A 16,260-nucleotide genomic window follows, 5' to 3' on the forward strand; every position below is an offset into this window, starting at 1 on the left:
ATCCCAATCTCTGATAATCTCCCGAAGCACTATCAAATCCAATATCATGAAATGGAAAGAACATGGTATCACAACAAACCTGCCAAGAGAGGACCACCCACCAAAACTCTCAGGCCAGGCAAGGAGGGCATTAATCAGAGAGGCAGCACAGAGATCAAAGGTAACCCTGAAGGAGCTGCACAGTTCCCAAGCATAGACTGGATTATCTGTCCATAGGGCCACAGTAAGCCGTACACTCCATAGAGGTGGCCTTTATAGAAAAGTGGGCAGAAAAAAGCCTTTACTTGCGCACAAAAATTGTAAGGCACATTTTGAGTTTGCCAAAACACATGTGGGAGACTCCCCAAATGTATGGAGGAAGATGCTGTGGTCAGATGAGACCAAAATTGAACTTTTTGGCCACCAAGGGAAAATGCTATGTCTGGTCCCAAACCAACACAGCTCATCACCCAAAGAACACAATCCCCACAGTGAAACATGGTGATGGTAGCATCATGCTGTTGGGATGTTTTTCAGCATCAAGGACAGGGAAAATGGTCCAAGTCTGATGTATAATGTTATATATATAAAAGGACTAATTATAGTCCCCTGGTTGACACTCAACATTTTGATTGCTATACGTATATCAAGACATATATAAAAAAAAAAGCATTAGGCATTCTTTTGTCAGGTTTCTTATCTTTCCATCAATATGTGGAGAGTGAACCACATGTTATAGCACCAAATCTAAAGATCATTTCTTTCAGGACTCAGCTACTGTCTGTTTTTTTTTTTCAAATACTTTAAATTTATCTAATAAAATTGGTAGTTTTAAGGTTTTGTCAAGTTTTGGCACTCTCGCCTCTTGTTTTCTGCTCTGATGCTTCCCGTTACCGCTCTGGCTTGCAAACTTGGGACCGTTCTGCTAGGCCCCAGATCCCATCTCCAGTAAATCATTTACTCCACTTTCACTTTTTCTTGTCTCTACTCTTGATCATGTGTAAGGAGGAAGACCAGGCTGCAAGTACCTGTATTGAGCTGGGTCCGAAATTACTGAGGCTGCATCCCCTGTTTCCTGGGGGAAGGAATAGGGAACTGGGCAGGCCCCATGACCCAGGAAGAGGGGGCATGTTTAAAGAGGGAACCCGGCCGGAAGCTGAGGTAGAAAAGCGCACAAATCTGCAGAGAGGCCCCCGCCATGAGCGTGCGAGCAGCAGGACAGGCAGCGCGCTCTGCACCCGACCCGCCGGCATTGCGACGGACTGCAGCAGACAGACCTGGTGGCCTAGAGAGAGACTTGGCGAGAACAGACAGCGCACAGCAGGGATCGGTGAGTGCTCCAGCCCTCGAGCATCAATATAGTACAGACCTGCGCATGACCTTCCCCGCCACCGCTGACAGAGACTGTGAGAAGTGACGAGCAGTGTGCCCGTTGGTCACCATGGAGTGAGGTGTTGAATGATCCAGGCTAGTGAGTACTGCTTGTTTGCTGCCAGAGAGAGATCGGGTGCAGGACTGTCATCTGTGCCCCAATTCGCCAGGGTATATCTGCTGGGCCACATCGGGCTCAGACAGGGCCGTGGACCATGCTCCTCCGGCCACATCAGTATATGGACTAGGGGCCCAGTGGAAGGTACTGGACACCGATCACTGTTGCCAGAAGACAACCACCATTACCAGCAGGACCTTCTTGGACAAGCACCGCCCCAGCTGTTGTTGACGCTACTGACTTTCAAGCAGCATCTACAGTCGGAGAAACTTCTGACATGATAAGTGTACAAAAGAACTGCCGTTACCTTGCTCATTAACTCTGCATATCATTTACTCCTGAACTGCTTATTCCCTCGTTTAACCATTCATCTCCCTGCAAGGAGTTAACCCCCTGTTTAATTAAACATGTTAAAATCATTAACCCTTGCTCTGCCTCCTGTCTGTCACTGCATCCCGCAACCTGCTTACACAAGCTATCTGTTGCCTTGGTCTCTGTTCACTTCAGGGATACCCACTTCATAAGGCTCTGCTTGCTGGTCAGACCTTAGGGCTGCCTTTGCTGTATGCTAGGCCCTATCTACCTTCCCAATAGGAATCTCTCTCTGCCCCTTCACGTTAGCCCCTCCCGCTCTGGGCAAGTCCCAATCATTAACCCTAACTGTGCTTATTAACTTCCTACTGCTGGGCAGACTACAACTCTAAACACATTACACATTCAAATGCATTATAACAATACACGTATCTTCAAGGGTTCATGTGGGCAACACTTCCATCTTCTTGCATATTAAATAACTTCTATGCTGCAGATTAGTGGGGGTGTCTCAAAAAGGTTGCTCACAAGCACTCACTTCTGCAATCAACAGCACTCGGTTCTAACAGCAGAGAGAGAGAGAGGTGTAAGTGATCGATAGTACGTCTATAGGTCAGTATACTGTTGCCTGCAGAAATGAGCGCTTGCAAGCTATCAGTGGGGGATTCAGGAACCAGACCCAACTAATCTACATCATGTTAATGGGTTTGTAACATATCAACAAAAATTAAAATGACAGTTTTCTTTTATCGGTTACAGAATTAATGTATTTTCCGGCTTGCCACCTATTTATTGCATGCTGTGTGATCATCTCATTGAAGAGGTAAAGTCCATCAGGTAAACTTCCTCAACCTCATAGCTCCAATGAAAGTGCTGGATAAACATTTTAAAACTTATTGCTCTCATTCAAATATATAATTTCTAATTCGCACCTTGATCTCCTTCTCGTTTCTATGAGGCAGGCAAAGACCATTGTGATACCACTGGTATTCAGGGGCAGGGAAGCCCAGGGCATAGCAGCGAAGATGCACTGCATTATGGGATTTCACATGTGCAGAGACTGGTTCCGTAACAATAATGGGTTTCCCATTCCAGCCAGGAAGAATGGCTCCTAAAACAGAAGAAGCACATGTTCTATAGTCACTTTACCCTGCAAATTGTCAAGCCAAAATCAAGAATTTTATAATTGTGTGAAATAACTGTGATCATAGGATTGACGGCAACTCTTCTACAATCTTACCAGCAGGAATGTTCTTCAGGACTTTCACCTTCACCCAGTTGCTGAATAAGATGCGGTCCTTTTCGTCATTTATTCGACAGATGTACAGTTTTGTTTGCCTGGCATGAATGTGCAGATCTGGCTGTGTCGCCCCTGGGATTTCCTGACATGTGGACTGGGGAAGAAGGAGTTTATGTGAGTAGTGATAAACCTTGCACATATATTGTATATATCTATTCATTTGGCACTTGGACAGTTTGTCGCAGGTCAACAAGGAGTTTCAAGATTAAAGACCTTTCTGTGCCACAAATATCCAAAATTAAAGAACAATCAGCCAACTTTGAATATCATCGAACTAAAATAATACATTTTATTTCTTAAAGTTCTCTCTATAGGGGACATTTTATTTCTTAAAGTTCTCTCTATAGGGGACATTTTATTTCTTAAAGTTCTCTCTATAGGGGACATTTTATTTCTTAAAGTTCTCTCTATAGGGGACATTTTATTTCTTAAAGTTCTCTCTATAGGGGGTCACTTTAGTAAAAAAAAACAAACCCCAAAATATAAAACGTGGAGAGACATATTAAAATGATTAATGTCTATGGCTCCATAGATAGCTAGAAAGATACATACAGGATTGGCAACTTGACTTTTTATTTTTTCTGTACAGCTTATGAAAAAATCAAGGACAAATAATATTTTTCATTGTAAAACCATAATAAATGATTCTGATTATAAGTGATCCATGTTTACAGCCCATAATCCTAGTATGAAGACTTCAGCTGCAATCACTGGAAACTGTAAAATGATAATTACAGCCATAGTAATCTGTAAAAGTTTCTTCAGCTTCAAAAAAAAATCATTAACGTCAAAAAGTCCCCTATTTTTACGGACTGGACGGTTGGCAACACGGGATACATCGATGACAGACACATAGATATGAATAGATAGAAGAATATAAAGATAGACCAATAGTGAGATGGAGGGGCAGTAAAACCTTTTATGCCCAGTGTTAAAGGGAACCTGCACTTTAACTTTCACTCTTCTTGCTTGTCTTGGTCATAATTCAGAAATGTGAATGTAGCACTTTCACAGGGGAGAAAATCTATTTTTGTTTCTGATAAGCCAGTGAAAAAGGAAGTGTGTTTGACACATGCTTGTTCCATGAGGTTAACATTCTATAAATATACACTGTATGCTACTTATGCAAGCAAATGTGGTGAAATTACCTCCGACTGCATGAACCACTGATAATACAGCAGTGTAGGACCCTGGGCCCTGCAGCGCAGGGTGAGGGGAAAGTCCAAAGGAACACAGGCACACACCGGCTGCTCTGTGATTCGGATATCTATGCAAAAAAAAACCCAGAAGTTGTGTTATTTCCAATGACCGATAGCTTAGAAATCAGTCATTATTAAAATATCATAGCATTGCTTAGACATAATGTTTCAGTGTTTTATCTCTTCCCGACATGTCTGTGTATTAGATATAGATCGAATCAGTTATCTTCTGCCAGTAATGTAGCAAATGTAACCCAACCAATTTAAGAGTCCACAATCTAAAATTCTTCGTATTAACATTCCCCTAAAATGTTACATTATTTATAAACAGTTTTGAAAAAGTACCAGCTCCACATCTTGTTATAGCGTACCCATATGTAAGCGGCTCAACATAATATGCAAAGTAGGGAAAACTAGAGTCTGCATTGCTAAAAGATTAGATTTTATTTAGGCTGGTTTCACATTCGCGCTTTTTAAGCGCACGCACGGCCGGGGGTAGCTCCGCCCCCGAGCCGGCTCTCTGCCCGGCGTGCCCGCCCCTTCCTTGTAGCGCCGCCTCCTAGCGCACAGCGGCGCCTGCGATCGGCGCACCCTATCTTTAGCATAGGGTGCGCAGATCGTGCGCAGGCCGTGCGCTAGTTGCGCTTTGACCTGCGCTGCGCACTTTTGACGGTGTGCCGTGCGCGCCAAAATCCGAAAAGTTTGATTTTGGCGCGCACGGCGCACCGTCAAAAGTGCGCAGCGCAGGTCAAAGCGCAACTAGCGCACGGCCTGCGCACGATCTGCGCACCCTATGCTAAAGATAGGGTGCGCCGATCGCAGGCGCCGCTGTGCGCTAGGAGGCGGCGCTACAAGGAAGGGGCGGGCACGCCGGGCAGAGAGCCGGCTCGGGGGCGGAGCTACCCCCGGCCGTGCGTGCGCTTAAAAAGCGCGAATGTGAAACCAGCACTATAAGTACAGAATTAAGGAGACAAAAACAAGCTACACATAATTGTATTCGTAAAAGTTATAATGGGTACATATAGAAACCAGTAAATAGCCCCTGAGGAAGCGACAAGAATGCGAAACGCATGTTGTGGATCACGGCAGAAGTACAGGCAGGACATATAAAATGGGTAAATACCATTTATAAATAAACTCTTGTCAAATATACCTTTTCTGAGTATAATCCTTTTCAAATGATTTTAGATAATATTCATGGTAAATGACTTATTATACCAGTGCTACTTTATATGTTGTCCAATACATAGGCAGCATTGATGCATTAATCCTTGTCTTATATATTTACTTTCTTCATGAATAGATATCATTTGTTTTATATGGCCAACCTTGAACATATATCGTGGTCTGTTTGATGTTATCACCTTCTAATTTCTATATGCACCCAATATACCTTTTATAAAAACAATTATATGTACTTTGTTTTTGTCTCCTTAATTCTGTATTGATAATAAAATCTAATTATTTCTAAACAGAAATAACTTGTGTCCTGTTTTTCCACCCACTCTATCTTCTCTACAGAAGCAAATTAAAGAGGCACATAAGGATATAAAAACAATCAAATCTCTATAGCATGGACAGGTCTTAAATGTTGCCATGCATTCATTCTCCATTTGATTCTCTAACGCTATGTGCACACGTTGCGGATTCTGCTGCGTTTCCACAGCGGTATTGGCCCTGCGGAAACACAGCAGTTCCGCAGACATGGTAAAGTACCATGTTATCCAATGGCATTTCAAAACCGCAGTGCTCACGCTGCGTTTTTTTCCGCGCGGCTTTGCTGCGGTTTACAGGGTGCAGCATGTCAATTATTTGGGCGGTTTCACACCTTTAACATAGTAGAGGGGTGAAACTGCAGGCTAATCCGCAGGAAAACCGCAGGTCACTTTACCTGCGGTTTTACCTGCGGATCCGCGCAGAAAAACCCGCAGGTGAATCTGCAGCGTGTGCACATAGCCTAAGAAAATGCAGTGTTGGATGTTGATCTCCATGAGTTCATTCATCCTAATTTCTCAGTCTTTTGCTAGGCATTGCTCCTACTAGCCAGTTTCCTACTCCACACTGATGAGGGGCAATACCCCGAAACAGCTGTCTGTGGATGGATACCATGTTTTGGCATAGGTGGTTTCCTTCATTGGAGACTGCCCTTCCCGTGGTTGTTCCTTCCCGGGGAAAGACCTGGCTAGTCATTGCTTGCATTGAGAAACATGTGATGGTGTCTCCGTGGCTTGTGTTTTGCATGTTTTTGCATATTTCCCATAAGGGTTGGGAGCAGTGCTCTAGAATCACTCCGTTGAGAAACATGTGATGGTGTCTCCACAGTGTTGGATGTTGATCTCCATGAGGTCACTCATCCTCATTTTCGCAGTCTTTTACTAGGCATTGCTCCTACTAGCCAGTTTCCTACTCCACACTGATGAGGGGCAATACCCCGAAACAGCTGTCTGTGGATGGATATCATGTTTTGGCACAGGTGGCTTCCTTCATTGGAGACTGCCCTTCCCGTTGTTCTTCCTTCCCGGGGAAAGACCTGGCTAGTCATTGCTTGCGTTGAGAAACATGTGATGGTGTCTCCGCGGCTTGTGTTTTGCATGTTTTTGCACATAGCCTAAGACAGGAAGGAAGGAAGGAAAAAGGAAAGAAAGAAAGCAAGAAAGCAATTCTTGGTGTGAGAACTTCTAAAACATATCTAGTTAGCAGAGAAATATTCTAGGCTCTCACCTTGAGATGTCGTCCTTTGGGCACAATACAAAAAAAATTCACTGCTACATGAAGCCAGCAGATTTGATTGTAAAAAAACTCAAAAATTCACCAAGTATTATTGTGCTTTGCTTATATAGCACTATTATACGTCACAGTGCTTTACATATAGTACCATCACTGTCCCCATTGGGGCTCACAATCTAGATTCCATATTGATATGTTTTTGGAGTGTGGGAGGAAACCGGAGAACCCGGAGGAAATCTACACAAAAACCGGCGTGCTTCTCAGTGTACTGGACCACCAGGTCCAGTACAACCTCATATAATGCACAATAAGGGCCTTTATGGAAAATGCACCTTTTAAAGGGAATCTGTCACCGGAAGTTGCAGGCCTATGTAAATGGCCTGGGTCCTGTCCGATAGGCGGTGTTTGTTCTTCTTTCTCCACCCATCCGTGGCCCCTGTCCGCGATCTTCTCCGGTATTAGAGTAGTTTTTCTCCATAGTTCGCGCGTACGCAAAGCAATCTTGCTTTGCGCACGCGCAATATGCTTTGCCCAACTGCGGGCAAAGCCGATAATCATTACTGCACATGTGTCGGTACACTATGTCCCGGAAGTATTTCGCTGTGTTACCGAGCACTGCCTTGGCCAAATAGCTTGACCAGGTCCACACTTAATTTTACTTTGCCTTGTGACTCACAGACGTCCTGCTGTGAATACAAGGCACTGCAGCGGGTCTAATAGGACTCCATCTGCATACTGGGGGATACATATCTACCCTCGCATATGATCCCCCTCACTGCCTCACACATGATTTTGAAAATTTTTTATTTTTTTCTCAAAAATGTTGATTTAGCCATGAATTTTTCACTTTTGCAAAAAGTAACATGAATAAATGGACCTCAAATTTATTTTTCCTGAGCGTGGCGATATCACACATGTAGTCAAAAAGTTCTGTTTGGACTTAAGGCAGGGCTCGGACGGGAGGAAGCGACATTTGATATGCAATGTAAATTTTTCTGGAATAGATGGCGGGCACCATGCCTCTGAGGTACCAAAATAGCAGAAACTCCCATATGTGTGCTTGAAGTGACCCCATTTTGGAAACTAGACCCATCAAGGAATTCATCTAGGGGTGTGTTGAGCTTGTCGAACCTGTAGGTGCTTCACAGAACTGTTTAAAATGTGGAAGTGAAAACGAAAATTAAATTTGTAATATTCACAGTGGATAGTAGGAAAAAATGGACCTCATAGTTTGTTATGGAATTTCTTCCGAACACGAAGTTACCTCATATGTGGTCAAAAACTGCTCAGAAAGGCAAGAGCGCTAGTTGATTTTTGGAGCATAAATTTGCCTGGAACAGATTGTGAATGCCATGCCGAATTTGCAAAGCTCCTAACATGTCAAAACAACAGAAACCCCCCACAACTGACCCCATTTTGAAAACTAGACCTGTCAAGGAATTTATCTAGGGGTGTACCTGTCATTTTTAACCTAAAGATGATTCACAAAACTTTATAACAACATTTACATGTGAAAACAAAATTTTGTTTTGCACAGAAATACTGTTTTAGCTCCAAATTTATAATTTCCACAAGGGGTAATTGACATAAATGGACCCCATAATTTGTTATGCAATTTTCACTGAACGTGCTTGTACTCCATATGTGGTTATACACTACTGTTTGAGCACACGGCATGGATCAGATGAGAAGGAACACTATTTGGCTTTTGGAGCCCTAGAATAGTTGCGGGCGACATTTTCAGAGCCCCTAAGGTGTCAGAACAGCAGAGAAAACACAAAAGTGACCCCATTTTAGAAATTGCTCCTCTCAATGAATTTGTCTATGTCTGCAGAGACACCAGGCTTTTTACTAGAGATTTGCAAAAATGCCAGTTTATTGTCCATACTTTTCGCCCCCATGCAGTGTAGCGCCCCTTTATACTGTTGTGCCTCCATACATTGTGCGCTGCTTGTGCTTCTGGAGACACGCACCCCATAAATTGTTAAGTACATTCTCCCCACTACAATAATGCTAAACATGTCACCACTTACTGTGGTTTAGGCACAGTGGGGCTCTGAAAGAGGGGCATTTGGATATGGGAGAGCAGATTTTCCAGGATTTTATTTGAAGGGGTGGGAGCCATGTCGTTTTTCCAGAGACTTTGTTCTACCAGTAACGTGGGAACCCCCTATATTTTCAGATACAGATGACGGATCTGAGTGGGGGCTGGTTTTGTGCAGGATAAGTTAATGTTTTTTATTGATAACAGTTTGGGGTGCATAACATTTTCTGATCACTTCCACAAAAAGACTGGATCACTTTCTTGTGTTCTACGTTGAACACTTATGTTGGAGTTTCCGTGCAAATACCACAAAAACGAGACTCAGAAGAAACCCACCAACGATACCACTCCCTATAATGAGATAGATTGAGACACTTTGGACATTTTAGGTGTTTGAAGAACAGTGGTCGACCACATTTGTGAGCTAAAAAGATGCCTAAAATGATGGGACACCGCCAAAGTGACGCCATCTTCTTCACTATAGAGAGTGGTTCTGTCATGGGTTTTGTCTGAATCACATTTTTAGGGATATACATGGAAATCCTTATGTAAGTGCTCAACGGAGACTTCAGGATAAATGTATACCTTATTCTGTTTTCAGGAGGCAGAATGAACAAATAGGTAACAGTACAAAAATAGTTTTTATTTTTATTTGTGTGTGGTTTACCATGTGGTATAAATGATGCTTTATTTTTTGGGTTGGTGTGATCACAGTGTACCAGATTTAATTATTTTTTTAATGCTTTGCTGCTATCACACATAAAAAATGCTTATTTATAAAAAAAAAATAGGTGTTTTTTGCCTCCAAATTCTGAGAGATGTAACTTTTTTACTCTTTGACAAAGCTGTATAAGTGCTTATTTTTTGCGCAACAAGTTGGAGATTTTTAAAGTGCAATTTTGTTGTACATAATATTTTTTGATCACTTTTTATTCAGATTTTTTAGTTGCAGAATGAACAAAACCCAGCAATACAATTATTGTTTTTATTTATTATATTGTTCTCACCTTTCAGCATGGTTATACATTGGAAGAGCCTGTGGACATGTGGGAAACATCACAGATGGAACATTATGAAGCATGTCTCCATTGCATCAGAATGGGTAGCTGGGGATAAAAGAGGTCTGTTATCAGAGAGCATACAATGTATCAAAGGGAATCCATCAGCAGATTTTTGCTGTGTAATCTGAGATCACTATGATGTAGTGGAAGAACGCCTGTTCACAGCGATGTGTCACTCAATAGGCTGTTTTGCTGTTTTAATACAATCAGTGTTTTATCAGCAGGAGATTATCAGTAAAGGACAACTTTCCTCATGCCTCATAGTCCAACCACAACCCCAGCACTGGTTAGTAGCTCCCTTTTACTATATAATGTTCGCAAAAAGCTGTGATGTGGGAGGCCTTATATACACAGTCTACTATGTCTGGGTGTCTGTCTCTAGTAGACGCATACTTCAGAAAACGATGCACGACAGAGCGCATGTTCGCTCTGCTGGCACCATTTTAGTCTATGGCCCTGTCGGTACATACGTCCGGAACCCATTTTGCAGGACTGTTCAGACGCAATCCCCAACGGGGCCACTGAATGGGTGCCGCAATGTGAAAGCACTCTAATACTGTATGTGGGTACAAGTCCTGCATTTTTTATTGTTACATGGGAATGTGCCCATCACTGATGGTGATGAGAGAACACTTCAGACAAGCTTCCAAATATAATCTTCCTGGTTAGTTAATAAAAGTATCACTCCTATAATACTTTTGTACATTTTGGGCATAGAAGTATTTACACTGATTTTTCTTCCCAACACAGTATAACAATATAGTTCTTTATTCTATATCACATATGTTGATTTAGTAGTATATATTCCCAAACTCATTCGTGGTTTATGCTTTATTCAATGAAGAACTCTTTTGCATGTTCTCTACATACACTCCTCAACATTGAAATTGAAACATCAAGAAGGAAAAGTAGGGGAATTATGGAAATCACAGGATTGATAGACATATTATCAATATGCAAATGGAAACAAAATTTCCAAAAATATTGAATAATTCAGTATCCAGCAAGAGTGATATGTGCAGAGATGCAAACAATTGCATGCCTTAGCATGGTATCAATGAGATAATTAATGGTTATCAGAGGAATATCCTGCCAGACTGAATGCACACTAAAAGCAAATTGCCAAAATTATCAGATGTGCGCAATGATGAGTAAGTCAAGAGACCTTGCAAGACATGGTAGCACATTTAGGCCACACAGGCTTACAGCGCTATGAGAGGAGGGGAACAGATAAAAGTGGTTGTAATGTGACACAGCTAAAGTCATCTGTGCTCTAATCTCCTACCACTTTTCTAATCATGCAGGAGGTTAAGGCCCCGTCACACACTTCATTTTGTGAAGCCACAGCGATTTCGCCAGCGAGATCGCTGTGTGTGACGGGGATCAGCGACCGGCCCCCCTGCCGGGTATCGATGATCGTGCTCGATCGGTCTGAGCCATTTTTTGATCGCTGGTCTCCCGCTGCGTGTGGGATGTTTACATTAGAAACCATCTTGCTCGCTGGTCCTGATCGCTGGAGACAGCTCACCAGCGATCAGCCTAACGATGTCCCAGCGATCCCATTCATGTCGAATCGTTGGTGGGATCGCTGGGACATCGTTATGTGTAACGGGGACTTTAGACCAGGAGATCAGTGCTGTATGATTACATCTCACTAAGAAGCATAAGTTATTTTGGGGTGTGTTCTTTTTCTGCTGTGTTGCTGCCTGCGTATGATTGGGCAGCTCATACAGGGAGAAGTACATGACATCAGTGAAAACTCACTATCAATCACTTGCACTTAAAAAATGTAACTCATTACACACTCCATACTTTGATTGCTAGTATCTCTGCAAGAGAGGGGTAAAATAAAAAAAACATACAAAATAGCTTTTATACTGCTCTTCAGCCTCTAATACTTTGTGTGTCCAGTTCATCATCTAAAAATTGGTGAAAGATAGTCTTTAACAATTCAACAGTCCAGCAATAAGTATATTTAAATATATCTTTGCTTTCAGGTAAGTTTTCCAAATAAATGTTCTTATGTTCATAAGGAATAACAATTTCTAACAATTATACAATTTGTATCTGGCACTGGGTTTCCCCCTGCTGTCTTTAGTTATTAGAAGTTGCAGCAGCTTTTCTTTGTATCCAAATGTTCTGTTCCTCTCCAGTTCTTTCCCTTAGGCCGGAGTCACACTACCGTAGAATACGGCCAAGAGCTATGTGACAAAGCATTGCATAACACTCGACCCTGTGTTAATCTATGGGGCAATTCACATCAGTGTTTATTTTCTCAGCCGTATATGGCGTTCGTGTAAAATCACAGCATGCTGCAATTGTCACCGAGACTCGGCTGAGACTCAAAAATGAGATCCTATGTGTGCAAGGAAAAAAAAAAAAAAAAAAACGCACAACACTTGAACCATACAAATGCTCTCCGATTTTTACACTTTGTTGTCCTTTAAAAATACAGCAATTCATCTGCCACATACAGTAAAATCACAGTGACAGGTTAGGATAGAATAGATATATACACATAGAATGCATAGATATATACTGTAGATGTCAGTGACACACACATGTATATATTTATATATATTAATTAGATAGATAGACAGATAGAAGAAAAGTCAGCAATTCAGTAGCTGTGTAGTGTAAAATCACAGCAGGAGCCAACAGCACAGCATAGATTAATTACTTATAGTAAATACACATAGAATCGATAGATATCCAAAGGTCAGTGACAAATATAATTAGTGCAGTGTGTGTGCAGCTATACAGTCATATGTTAAAGTTTGGGCACCCCTATTAATGTTAACCTTTTTTCTTTATAACAATTTTGGTTTTTGCAACAGCTATTTCAGTTTCATATATCTAATAACTGATGGACTCAGTTATATTTCTGGATTCAAATGAGGTTTATTGTACTAACAGAAAATGTGCAATCTGCATTTAAACAAAATTTGACCGGTGCAAAAGTATGGACACCTCAACATAAAAGTGACATTAATATTTTGTAGATCCTCCTTTTGCAAAAATAACAGCCTCTAGTCGCTTCCTGTAGCTATTAATGAGTTCCTGGATGAAGGTATTTGTGACCATTCCTGTTTACAAAACAATTCCAGTTCAGTTGTTTGATGGTCGCCGAGCATTGACAGCCCGCTTCAAATCATCCCACAGATGTTCAATGATATTCAGGTCTGGGGACTGGGATGGCCACCAGAACATTGTAATTGTTCCTCTGCATGAATGCCTGAGTAGATTTTGAGCGGTGTTTTGGATCATTGTCTTGCTGAAATATCCATCCCCTGCGTAACTTCAACTTCGTCACTGATTCTTGCACATTATTGTCAAGAATCTGCTGATACTGAGTTGAATCCATGTGACCCTCAACTTTAATAAGATTCCCAGTGCCGGCATTGGCCACACAGCCCCAAAGCATGATGGAACCTCCACCAAATTTTACTGTGGGTAGCAAGTGTTTTTCTTGGAATTCTGTGTTTTTTAGCCTCCATGCAAAACGCCTTTTTGTATGACCAAACAACTCAATCTTTGTTTCATCAGTCCACAGGACCTTCTTCCAAAATGTAACTGGCTTGTCCAAATGTGCTTTTGCATACCTCAGGCGACTCTGTTTGTGGCGTGCTTGCAGAAACGGCTTCTTTCGCATCACTCTCCCATACAGCTTCTCCTTGTGCAAAGTGCGCTGTATTGTTGACCGATGCACAGTGACACCATCTGCAGCAAGATGATGCTGCAGGTCTTTGGAGGTGGTCTGTGGATTGTCCTTGAATGTTCTCACCATTCTTCTTCTCTGCCTTTCTGATATTTTTCTTGGCCTGCCACTTCTGGGCTTCACAAGAACTGTACCTGTGTTCTTCCATTTCCTTACTATGTTCCTCACAGTGGAAACTGACAGGTTAAATCTCTGAGACAACTTTTTGTATCCTTCCCCTGAAAAGCTATGTTGAATAATCTTTGTTTTCAGATCATTTGAGAGTTGTTTTGAGGATCCCATGATGCCACTCTTCATAGGAGAACTACTTGCAAGTGGCCACCTTAAATACCTTTTTTCATGATTTCATACACCTGACTATGAAGTTCAAAGCTCAATGAGGTTACAAAACCAATTTAGTGCTTCAGGAAGTCAGTAAAAAGTAGTTAGGAGTGTTCAAATCAAGAAAATGATAAGGGTGCCCATACTTTTGCACCGGTCAAATTTTGTTTAAATGCAGATTGCATATTTTCTGTTAGTACAATAAACCTCATTTGAATCCAGAAATATAACTGAGTCCATCAGTTATTAGATATATGAAACTGAAATAGCTGTTGCAAAAACCAAAATTGTTATTAAGAAAAAAGGTTAACATTAATAGGGGTGCCCAAACTTTAACATATGACTGTATGTACATGTATTTAATTAATGAAAGATTATTTATCTGAAAAAATGGAATGGGCTCCAGCGTAACTTTCTTAACCTGCAGTGGGAAAGCTGACAGCTGGTAGCCGATGTATATAGCAGGGGAAGGGGGTAATACTCAGAGCTTCCCAGGCTATTAATATCAGCTCACAGCTGTTTACTGTTTTTTTTTAACTTTTTTGCAGACAATGGCATCGGTGAAATGGGCGATATTGTAAGTATTGTTTAATTAAGATTTATTAAAGGAGTCTGTCATTTTTTCAATTAATGAACTTTATTCTGGGTGTCTATGGGGTTAGTAAAGGTGAAGTCTTATTGACGCCTCTCCATTACTAACCTCGGGGCTTGATGTCACCTGACATTACAAAGGTGACATCAACCCCCAATCATCACTCCACTTGCCATCTCTGCATGGCAAATGGAAGAGCTAGGCTAAGTGCCAGTATTGGTATATCTTAGAGATATGCCTTTTCTGGGGCAGCTGAAAGCTGATGCTTTTATCCTGGTGGGGGGCAGTATTCATGGCCCCTTCCTAGACTACTAATATCAGCCAGCAGCTGTCTGCATATCCTTTGCTGGTTATTAATTATTGGGGGACCCTACGTCATTTTTTTATGGGTCCTCCATTTTACTAGCCAGTAAAGGCTAAGTATACAGCTATGAGCTGATATTAATAGCCTGGGAAGATCCATGGGCACTACCCCCTTCTCAGGCTATAAACAGAGATCCCAGACATTGGCTTTCCCTCTGCTGGTTAAGAAAATTATGCTGGAGCCCACGTCAGTTTTTTCAGAAAAATAATCTGTACATGTTGTACAGTAAGCTGCACACACATTGCACTAATTGTATTTGTCACCTAAATAAAATGGGAATGGTTGGTGATATCAACTTCCTGTTTGTGGCACATTAGTATATGGGAGACAGGAAACATTTCAAGATGGGTGGTGACCATGGCAGCCATTTTGAAGTTGGCCATTTTGGATCCAACTTTATTTTTTCCAATGTGAGGAGGATCATGTGACACATCAAACTTATTGAGAATTTCACAAGAAAAACAATGGTGTGCTTAGTTTTAACATAACTTTACTCTTTCATGAGTTATTTACAAGTTTATGACCACTTATAAAATGTGTTCAAAGTGCTGCCCATTGTGTTGGATTGTCAATGCAACCCTCTTCTCCCACTCTTGACACACTGACAGCAAAACCGCAAAAGAAATGCTAGTCTAAGGGGGTCAGATTCCTTGTAGGAATGCTTGGACCTGACATCCATAATGTGGTGGTGCACCATATTGCTGGAAAAACTCAGGGAACGTGCCATTTTCAGTGCGGAAAGAAGTCAACACATCATCATGTAGCAATTTCAGATATCCAGTGGCATTGAGGTTTCCATTGATGAAGAATGGCCCTACTATCTTTGTACCCCATATACCACACCATGCCATCAATTATGGGTGTCAGGTCCAAGCATTCCTACATGAACAGTTTCCTGTAAAGTGGATTGGTTGTCGTGGGCCAGTTGAATGGCCACCAAGGTCTCCTGATCTGACCCCCTTAGACTTTTATCTTTGGGGTCCACTGAAAGCAATTGTCTATGCTGTGATGATATGAGATGTGCAGCATCTGAAACAACGGATACTGGAAGTCTGTGCTAGCATTTCTTCTGTGGTGTTTCTATCAGTGTGTCAAGAGTGTGAGAAGAGGGTTACAAAGACAATCCAACACAATGGGCAGCACATTTTGTAAGT

At 41.7% G+C, this 16,260-nt stretch overlaps 1 protein-coding gene across 2 annotated transcripts in view; it reads right to left on the reverse strand.

Annotated features, from left to right (window-relative positions):
• Positions 1-16,260, reverse strand: part of LOC141092980 (mucosa-associated lymphoid tissue lymphoma translocation protein 1-like) — a 102,203-nt gene that overhangs the window by 53,800 nt on the left and 32,143 nt on the right. For both annotated transcript variants that reach the window (XM_073579365.1, XM_073579364.1), the window contains exons 2-5: positions 10,058-10,156; positions 4,229-4,347; positions 3,021-3,174; positions 2,713-2,891 (exon numbers count right to left, since the gene is read on the reverse strand). In XM_073579365.1, coding sequence (XP_073435466.1) covers positions 2,713-2,891; positions 3,021-3,174; positions 4,229-4,347; positions 10,058-10,067 — 462 coding nt within the window. In that variant the 5' untranslated portion in view covers positions 10,068-10,156. The remainder of the gene's footprint in view (positions 1-2,712; positions 2,892-3,020; positions 3,175-4,228; positions 4,348-10,057; positions 10,157-16,260) is intronic.

Source organism: Dendrobates tinctorius, unplaced genomic scaffold (assembly GCF_039654945.1).
Source record: "Dendrobates tinctorius isolate UK_male_01 unplaced genomic scaffold, ASM3965494v1 ptg000062l, whole genome shotgun sequence".
Lineage (NCBI taxonomy): Eukaryota > Metazoa > Chordata > Amphibia > Anura > Dendrobatidae > Dendrobates > Dendrobates tinctorius.